At 52.4% G+C, this 9901-nt stretch overlaps 1 protein-coding gene across 1 annotated transcript; it reads right to left on the minus strand.

The window, feature by feature from the left end:
- Window positions 1-4580: 4580 nt before the first annotated feature.
- Window positions 4581-8109, minus strand: IFI6 (interferon alpha inducible protein 6). The gene is made up of 5 exons (XM_012750865.3): window positions 8041-8109; window positions 6771-6872; window positions 6322-6402; window positions 6094-6243; window positions 4581-4811 (listed from the first exon to the last, which is right to left on the minus strand). Exons 2-5 carry the CDS (start codon window positions 6838-6840, stop codon window positions 4711-4713), a joined length of 402 nt encoding a protein of 133 aa, XP_012606319.2. The 5' UTR covers window positions 6841-6872; window positions 8041-8109; the 3' UTR covers window positions 4581-4710.
- Between the last annotated feature and the right edge of the window lie 1792 nt (window positions 8110-9901).

Consider the following 9901-nt stretch of genomic DNA (forward strand, 5'->3'; position numbering starts at 1 on the left):
AGTTATTTAACCTCTTTGTGCCTTGATTTCTTCATCTGTAAAATGGAGAGCCTAAGAACATCCAATAGGATTGTTGTAAGGGGTAATGAGTTAATATATGCAAAACCTTGGATCTGGGTGTTTGGAGCTGGATTCTGAGGCTGAGGACTGGGACTTGGGTACATGGGGCTGGTTGCTTGGGCCTGCTTCTTGGAGTAATCAACTCTCTATTTCTTTACTGGCCTTATACAGACAACTAAAACAGGATGATATACTAGAGCAGTGCTTCCTACACTCGTCTGCACGTTAGAATCACCTGAAGATCATTTTCTAAAATTTCACAGCCCAGGTTGCACACAAGACCAATTAAATCATAATCACTATGGGTAAGACACAGGTATCAGTATTTTTTGAAGCCCCCAGGTGATTCCAAGATACAGAGACCTTGGGAACTGCTGTGGTAGGGAGAAACAAAGAGGCTTTTTTAATATCGGTAGTTAGGAAGGGCTTTTCTGAGGAGGTGACATTTGAGTGGAGACCAAAGAGTGAAGGAGCCATCATTGGAAAGTCAGGGTTTTGGAAAAGCCTTTGGGAAGATGTCCCCTGGCCTAGGCATTTGCATGCCTGGAGGTGTCTTTGCCCAAGGGGAGAAGATTGAGGGAAGAATGGGCTTGGGTTGGCAGGTTCCAAGAGAATGGGTGAGTAATTGTGGCTGAGTGAAGACACTCTGCCCCTTCTGCAGGTCAGCACTTGGAGCAGCTGAACCACACCATGCCCCCAGTACCTATGGGTGCTGGAAGGCAAGCCCTACTGGTTCATCAGAGTTCATGGTCGCCACCAGGGGGCATCAGTGACTACATCCCCATGTCTGCCAAGAACACCACCTGTGGCACCATCACCATGGCCACCTCCACCATCCTGCTGTGATCTGTAACTGTACAGCTCCTGGCAGATACCCCTACTTGCCATTGAGACTTCCCCCTCATGCCTGTCGCTGGAGAGAGGCAGGCAAGGGCTGTCCACTAGGCAGACTATGGCAAGGCAGAGACTTGGTCAGAGTCATGCAACAATGCTAAGATGTGGTGAGCCCCAAACCAAGCCCCTGCCTCTCTACCTCGGGCTGGCTTCAGGAGGCCTCTCTTTCCCTGCCCTCCTGCTTCTGACCCTGTTGGGAGATCTAGTTTTCCATGGGTGGGTGGAGGCTGGGCACCATCTTGGACAAGCAAGTGTATGTGAATAGAACAAAAGCAGTAAAATTGCACCAATTTGGGTTGTGTGATTATCTGTCATGTCTGGGCTGGCATTCCCCTTGGTGTTGGCTACAGGAGAAGAGTCGGTCCAATAAATACACCCTGGGAGAGTGATTAGAGACAAGCTCTCCTGTTGGGGCATTTGTGCATACAGATAAAGAACCACTAGGCCCCTGCCAGCCGCTGACTGGGCACTGGACACTTCTCTGGGAGCTAGTGCTTGGAGCTGGGAACTGGGGGCTGGATATTTAGTACTTGGGGCTGAGTTCTGAAGCTGAGTACTGGGACTTGAGTACTTGGAGCTAGGTGCTTGGGCTTGCTTTCTGGAATAACTAAGGCCACATTTCTTTACTGGCCTATGCAGATGAGCCGGTCCCCTAACCTGTCCTTTCTGTGGCTTCACAGCATATGGCTTCCCATGTGTGACCCCACCTGTCCCAGCAGCTGTCCATGAAGAGCCCAGAGGGAAGGGAGAGAGTAGACTGCTCTGGGCCTCTTCCTGGGGCCTTCCTGGGACCCCTTTTCTCTCCTCCTAAGCCAGGAAGCCCATGCTCCCTAATCTTCCACCCCTCCCCCCAGCCATCTGCTTAAAGGAAGTGGCTCCTGGGTTCTTCACAGGAAGCCACAGTCCTCCTCTGTCTCTGAAACCTCCAGATGCTGCTGGCCAGGCCCCCTCCAGGCAGGATACAGGGATGCCCTGTGCCTAGCATCACCCTCTGCTGCCCAGCCAAGAAGTGTGGCGTGCTCCTCTGTCCTTTAAATCCTTGTGGCTCAGGTCTGGGGACACAGGCTGTAGGCCAGGAGGGGAGACCTGATTGCAGAGAGTCCCGAATGCCATGCTCAGGAGTTGGAGGTCCCTGAATTGTAGCACTGAGGGTCTGAAGGGGAGAGGAGGAGGTAGGCCCTGCAGGGATCCTCGGATGGACCACTCCCTCAGCTTCGGGAGTTTCTGCGGCATAGCAGAGGCAGGGTCTATTCATTTAGGTCCCTAGCCACCGTGGAGGGGCCTGTCCTTGGGAGGGCGCCTGGTAATTGCGGAGCTGCTCCAGGCTGAGGAAGGCCGATGAAGATTCCAAGGTGGTGCTGTACTGCCACCTGGTGGTCAGATCCGCATGTAGCACTATAAAATTGTGGGAGCCTCTGCGGAGAGAGGGAGTGGATGTTCGGGTGTGGGGACTCCCTAGATAAAGGGATTTGTTAAAGAGCAATACACCCCAAATTTGAGTGCTTGAGAAAGCTATTCTAGGTCTGGATGAGAGTCCAACTCCTCTCCTTCCCCATTTTACAGACTAGGAAACTGAGGGAAATGATAAGGACACAGGACCTTGATGCTGTCTTACGGCAAGTCAGTCAGAGATGGGTTCTATTTCTGGACTCATCTTAAGGTGTGGTCCCAGAGTGAGGAGCCGCCTTGCTAGTTTCTAGTTACCCTCATTTGTGACCAAACATGGCATCTCCCAGCACCATCACCCATCACTTTAGTCATCAAAATTGGCACCACAAAGTGGCTTTTGGCGGCTTCCAAAAATAAAATTCACCCTAAGAGGGCTAGGATCTGACGGGGCCAAGGAGACTCAGAAGCATGTGCTGCCAGCTCAGCAGATGTTTTAGAGCAGGAAACTCCAGAGACCACGACATCCAACACCCACAACCCCTGTTTTAAAAACAAGGAAGTTGGGACTCAGAGAAAGTAAGTAACTTGGCTGAGGTGACCCAACCCTGGGACTGGGTCAGGACTCAGCTCTGCGTCTCTCTGTAGGCCATGGCCAGGGAGGCATCTGGAGGTGCACTGAGCATGACTTGACTTGTCGCACTAGCGAATCCTGGTGTGTGTTCACCATTCTGCTTTGTAGACGGGGTGGTTGTGGTCCATGAAGGCTGGCAAGGGTGAGAGTGGATGAAAGGATATAGGGACAAGGAGGTGGCAACATGGAGGGAGAAGAGGGGTCATGGATGCTTTTGGGGGTTCCTCATTTGTGCACTGTGAGCCCCAAGTAGGTAGGAACTCGGTCTCTTCCACTGCAGTGTCCTTAGCACCTGGCACAGTGCCTGGCACAGACTAAGAACCCAGTGAATGCCTGCAGAATGAAGGCCCTGAGTCACCCTGCTCAGGCCCAAGGGGAGCCTGTGGAAGGTGGAGTCTCCCCATAAAGAACTGGTCTGGTCTTTTTCTTTCTTTCTTTTCTGAGACAGAGTCTCACTCCCGTTTCCCTGAGTAGAGTGCCATATGGTCACATGGCTCACAGCAACCTCAAACTCCTGGATTCTCAGCCTCCCAAGTAGCTGGGACTACAGGCGCATGCCACAATGCCTGGCTAATTTTTCTTTTTAGTAGAGACGGGGTCTCGCTCTTGCTCAGGGTGGCCTCTAACTCCTGAGCTCAGGTGATCCTCCCACCTCGGCCTCCCAGAGTGCCGGGATTACAGGTGTGAGCCACCGTGCCCAGCCAGGAGTGGTCATTTTCAGTGTCATTCAGCCTGAGGACTGTTAAGGCCTCAGATCTAAACTCCTGGGGGCAGAGTTGTCTCTGTCTCGATGCTATTCGAGGGACTAAATGGAAGGGGGTGCTTCTGGGGTGAGAGACCCTAATTTGGTGCTTACCTTTGGAACAAAGGAGGGACATCCTCTGTGAGCCCCAGAGACAAACCCGACTAAGTTGTATGATCTAATTCCTGGTTGTCACTTGGCTGTTTCCTCTGTGTTTTATGCAAGTTCTTAAACATAATTATAATAGATATTTACTGAATGCTTTCCATGTGCTTGGGTTCTCCTTCCTTTCCTAGTCACAAGGCCTATGGGCTCATATGCAAACTGTTCACCCTGTCCCCAAAGTTCTCTGAAGAAAAGGAGGCCTTGCTGACCCCTCAAAAAGCTGATGTCACACCCTTTCCCCAGAGCAAGGGTCTGGCCTTATATTCTCCACCTGAGGCGAGCATGCTGGTGCTTCCCGACAGAGCGGAGACCTGGCTTCTCCATCGCTGCCTCATCAGAGAAGTAACAAACAGAACAAACTGAGCTGTCCCTCCCCAAGCACCTCGTGAAATGGAGCCTGCCCATGCCTGCGGCGACAGGGGGAGAGGAGGCTGCGCTGGGCAGGAGTCCAGAGGAGGCGAAGTCTGAGCCAGGTTTGCAAGGACGGAAGGGGCTTTTTCAGGCGGATCAGCTTCCGAAGGAATTCCAGGCAGAGAGAACAGCATGTGCTAAGGCCCAGACACAAAAGCAACTGGTTTGGTTCCAGGGGCTGTGGTTGACTTGATGGGAAAATGGGGGTGGGGATGTGTGGATGGAGCAGGCCAGAGCCAGATCTTGCTGAGCTTATCATTGCAAAAAATGACTCACAGAAGGACAAAGTGTTTTCTGAGAGATGTTTATTCTGTTTTCTCACCTATGTCACTCTGGAGAGTGACAGAGAAAGTGCTGGATTCTTCTCACTGTAAGAGGGAGGGCAAGGAGGAAGGAGGGGGATCCTGGGAGCCGCTGGCTACTCCTCATCCTTTTTCTTGCTCTCCATGTACTTGTGGGCAGAGTAGCCCAGAAAGGCACCAACCTTGCCCATGAGGACACTGCCACCACCACTAGCCCCTGTAAAGCAAGCACAGATGGGTCACTGGGGCCCAAGCACCAGGTCTGGGAAACCAAGTTTCTGGAAACCATTGGTGGAGTCCAACCCCCTGGTTTCCAGATGGAGAAACAGAGGCCTGGAGAGGGGATGGGCCTTCTGTAAAGTGAATTCTATTTCCACCCTGACTTGCCATGCCAAATCAGAGATGTGTTACAGAGAAGAAAAAAGCAGAAATAATGGCTCCTTCACTTCCAGTCTGCAATGAAAACACCACATTATTCATGATGCTAACAGCCACCTTTGGGGGGCCCTCACTGTGTGGGTACTGGGGGCTCACAAGCAAGGGGATCATTTCATCTTTGTCACAGGCCTGTGACAGGTGAGAGGACAGGGGACATCTTATAGCACAGAGCTGTTCCTGGCCTTGTGGCCCACTCTTCACCTGCCCCTGCAGGGGTGTGGCCTGGTCTGTCTTCCTCTCTGCGCCCTCCCAGAAGGACTCTCTCCTTTTGGGCTGTCTCTGGGCTTTTGCCATCCAGAACTGAGAGAAGATGGAAGGTTCAGAAAGGCAGAGAGGAAGTTTGTCAGGGGCAGATTTCTCTAGGCCCCAGAGGGTGGGGGAGAGAGGGAGAGAGAAAGAGAGAAGTGAAGGTGATTTTTTTAGAAGAGTCATTCCGAGCTCCGTATCTGTCCCCTTCATGGTGTTCAAAAAGTGCATGTCAAGGCCAGGCGTGGTGGCTCATGCCTGTAATCCTAGCACTCTGGGAGGCCAAGATGGGTGGATCATTTGAGCTCAGGAGTTCGAGACCAGCCTGAGCAAGAGCGAGACCCCATCTCTACTAAAATTAGAAAGAAATGAGCTGAACAACTGAATATATAGAAAAAAATCAGCCAGGCACGGTGGCGCATGCCTATAACCCCAGCTACTCAGGAGGCTGAGGCAGGAGGATCACTGGAGCCCAGGAGTTTGAGGTTGCTGTGAGCTAGGCTGATGCCACGGCACTCTAACCATCCGGAATTACAGCTGAGGGAACTGAGGCTTGTTGTGACTTGGCCAAAGCATCGGTGAGGCACCTGCCCTTAGAGGCTAAAAGCGACGCTTTTGGCATCATATACTGTGTTCAAATCCTAGCTCTGTTTCAAATGCTAGCAGGGGAAAATTGAGTAAATTACTTAATTCCTCGGTGCCTCAGTTTCCCCATATGTGTGATGAAGATAAGAATATGCACCCCACGGAGCTCAGTTAGGCGTGAAAAGGGCTCAGAACAGGAGAGAAGGTCTCCGCCAGAGGACTGCACTCACCGAGGCTCTGCAGCATGGCCACCAGCCCCCCCGCGGGCACGCCGCCCCCGTTCAGGATCGCGGACCAGCTCATCAGCCAGGCCGCCGCCGAGTGGGCCGCGATGCCGGCGCCGGTGAAGCCCAGAGCCGGCAGCGCCGCGGCCCCGAGCCCTGGAGGAGGAGGCGGCGGTGAGCCAGCGCCCGGCGGGGCCCGCCCCTCCCGCGGGGCTCCGGGCGCTCCAGACCCACCTCCTCCGACGGCCATGTAGGTCAGGGTGCTCCAGGAGGGGCCCCAGCCGCTGTCCTCCGCACTCTCTTCTTCTCTTTCGCCTGCGGAGGGCGGGCGAAGTGGGGCGGGGGAGGCGCGAGGCCCCACGCTGTGCCCGGGGCTCCGGGCCGCTCCCGCAGGTGGGGCCACCGCCCTCCCGTCCAGAGCCTCGCGGAGGGGAAGGGACTTTTCCCGAGGTGCCAAGCCTGGCACGGAACCGCCAGGGAGTAAATTTCGGTAGAATGGAGTAATTGACGGAGAAGGGGGATTTGGATCCGGGACTCAGGCTACCGCAATTGCCTCCTGTAACAGCTCCTCCAGTTCGGAAGCACGCCAGGGCCTCCACATCGGGCCTTCTGACACGCCACACAGGACCCAGAAACTCTTCCCTTCTTTCTCGCACGCTCCTCCCACCCTCCAGGGTTCTTACCTGCTTCTCCCCCGACGCAGGTGAAGAGCAGCAGGTAGCACAGGAAGAGCGATACCGCCTTCTGCCGCATGGTGGCGCCGCGCGCAGGGTTTATCGCTAGACCTGAGGATGGGTGAGAGGCGGGGGCGGTCCCCAGGGTGTTTTTGGAGCTCAGCAGCTACCTCCTGCAATTCAATTCTGATGCTATGCTGTCAGACCCCACACACTGCGGGCTCAGACCCCAAGACTGCCAGTCGAAAGCCCCAGGTTGTTTTACCTGTGCTTCTGAGTGACCGGCTATTAATCGGAGTCCCCACAATCCCCTCCTTGGGTTTGCTTAACTTGCTAGAGCCACTCACTGAGGGAAACACTTTACTTACATTTACCGGTTTATTCTAAAGGATGTTACAAAGGATACAACAACCTGCCTGGGGCTGCCAGCCATCAGTCAGATCATCAGACACTTACTACTCAAAAGACACATAACTTTGAAGATGCTGAGGATTTTAGGAGTTGTATGCCAGAAAACAGGGGACAAAGATCAAGTATCACAGGGGATAATGGAGCTTGCCCAAGGTCACACAGCAAATTGTGCAATCTAGATACACATTCAAGACTGTTGGAATTCAAAACCTATGCTCTTTCCTTTATACTACAAAATGAGAAAATACATCTGCCCCCCAAACGCACCTCTAATGTGATTTTTGTCAGCTCAATGCTATTTCCTTAAGTTAAAAATAAACAAAAAACCTCCCATGTATTGAGCACTTAGGACTTCATGGCACAAAGTCTATTTGTACCTATAAAAAACCCATGAAGTGGGTACTATTGTTATCAGCCATGTGTTATAGATAAGGAAACTAAAGCTCAGAGTGGTGAAGTAATTTTCCTGAGGCTGCCCAGCCAGGAAGTGGTAAAGTCAGAATTAAAACTCCAACTGACTGATGCCCAAGCCCACCCTTCCAACAACCACTCCAGATCGCTTCATCTATCCTCAAAGATGAACTTGCTGTCACATTAGATCCTACAGAAATCATTCAGTGCTTTGGGCAGGTAAGGTAGCTTAAAATCTTCATCTTACAAAGACAGCAACTAAGGCCCCAAGAGGTGGAGTGACAGGGTTAAGGCCACAGAGAGAGCCGGTATGGCACCTATACCGGTGCCATACCGGTATGGCTGCTGCCTCCCTGAGGAATGGGCGTCCTGGCTCTCGGAGCATGAGGCTCGCAGGCAGGCAGCCTGGCAGAGGGTGGCAGCTTTGATACCCACACTTCACAGCTCCTGGGTTTACCTTGGAGGAGAGAAGAGAAGCAATCTTCCTGCTCGAGCCTGCTGGTAGATGGAACGGCAGCTAGCACACAGCTCCCGGGCTGCCGGCTGCCTTTTTATAATCACATTTGGATGCCCCCATCTCGCCCCAGGCAGCCAATCCCCATCAAGGTTTCCATTTCCCTGCACTCTGCCGAGTTTCATTTTCCCCTCTGTGCGCTGCCTGCTGGCAGAAATGTGGAACTCAAGCTGGGGACTTTGGGAACAGCTAGGAGGAGTCAAAGCCCGTCTCACATAGCAGGACCATAGCCCTATGGGGCTCAGTGAAGCCTGACGGATGGCACCCCTTGGGGCCCAGAGGTTTTTCACAATCCAACCCAATTAATAACAGTAATGTAATCATCCCTAATTTAATAATAAATACCTCATCGATTGAGCACTTGCTGCATGCCAGGGCCTGTGCAAAGTGCTCTATGTACATGAACTCTTTCCAAAATCCCACGACAATAGTCTTGTGACATGTGACATATCATATACTGGTGTTTTGTTTTGTTATTTTGAGACAGAGCCTCACTCTCTCACTCTGATCCTGGGCTAGAATGCGTGGCGTCAGCCTAGCTCACAGCAACCTCAAATTCCTGGCCTCAAGCCATCCTCCTTCCCGCCTCAGCCTCCCGAGTAACTGGGACTACAGGCGTGCACCACCACGCCTGGCTAATTTTTCCTATTCTTAGTAGAGACGGGGTCTCACTCTTGCTCAGGCTGGTCTGGAACTCCGGAGCTCAAGCTATCCTTCTGCCTCGGTCTCCCAGAGTGCTAGTATTACAAGCGTGAGCCACTGTGCCTGGCCCATATAAACCCTGTTTATAAACCCCACAAAACCTTGGAAATGAAGTCATTTGTTCCATTGTTCTCTCTCTTGGGCTAGCTGCTTCTGGGTGATGGGCATATGGTGAGACCAGTGAAGCCCATGTTCATGTGGCCAGCTTCATACGTCCTTAGCTTTAAAATGCATCTCCTGGCCCTAGGTAATGGATTGAGCATTCTTTTTTTTTTTTGAGACAGAGTCTCACTTTCTTGCCCAGGCTAGAGTGAGTGCCGTGGCATCAGCCTGGCTCACAGCAACCTCAATCTCCGGGGCTCAGTGATCCTACTGCCTCAGCCTCCCGAGTAGCTGGGACTACAGGCATGCGCCACCATGCCCGGCTAATTTTTTGTATATATATTTTTAGTTGGTCAATTAATTTATTTCTATTTTTGGTAGAGACGGGGTCTCGCTCAGGCTGGTTTCGAACTCCTGACCTTGAGCAATCCGCCCGCCTCGGCCTCCCAAAGTGCTAGGATTACAGGCGTGAGCCACCACGCCCGGCTGGATTGAGCATTCTTTTTTTTTTTTTTTTTTTTTTTTTGAGACAGAGTCTCACTTTGTTGCCCAGGCTAGAGTGAGTGCCGTGGCGTCAGCCTAGCTCACAGCAACCTCAAACTCCTGGGCTCGAGTGATCCTTCTGCCTCAGCCTCCCGAGTAGCTGGGACTACAGGCATGCGCCACCATGCCCGGCTAATTTTTTATATATATATCAGTTGGCCAATTAATTTCTTTGTATTTATAGTAGAGACGGGGTCTCACTCTTGCTCAGGCTGGTTTTGAACTCCTGACCTTGAGCAATCCGCCCGCCTCGGCCTCCCAAGAGCTAGGATTACAGGCGTGAGCCACAGCGCCCGGCCTGGATTGAGCATTCTTTAAAGCCTTTGGATGGTGATGCTTGCAAAAACACTCTGGATAAGAAATGCGACCTGTATGTGGAGGACATAGCAATTCCAGTAGAGATGAATTGTTGCCTTCCCCAAAGTGGAAGGGGTCTGACATAATTGACCTGCCACCA

This window comes from Microcebus murinus, chromosome 2, assembly GCF_040939455.1.
Source record: "Microcebus murinus isolate Inina chromosome 2, M.murinus_Inina_mat1.0, whole genome shotgun sequence".
Taxonomy (NCBI): domain Eukaryota; kingdom Metazoa; phylum Chordata; class Mammalia; order Primates; family Cheirogaleidae; genus Microcebus; species Microcebus murinus.

Coding starts and splice junctions, on each gene's coding strand:
- IFI6 (XM_012750865.3), bottom strand. CDS start 6,840: ATGCGGCAGAAGGCGGTATCGCTCTTCCTGTGCTACCTGCTGCTCTTC. Junction 6,244..6,321: donor CTACATGGCCGTCGGAGGAG/GTGGGTCTGGAG, acceptor CTCCTCCTCCAG/GGCTCGGGGCCGCGGCGCTG. Junction 4,812..6,093: donor GGCCATGCTGCAGAGCCTCG/GTGAGTGCAGTC, acceptor CTTGCTTTACAG/GGGCTAGTGGTGGTGGCAGT.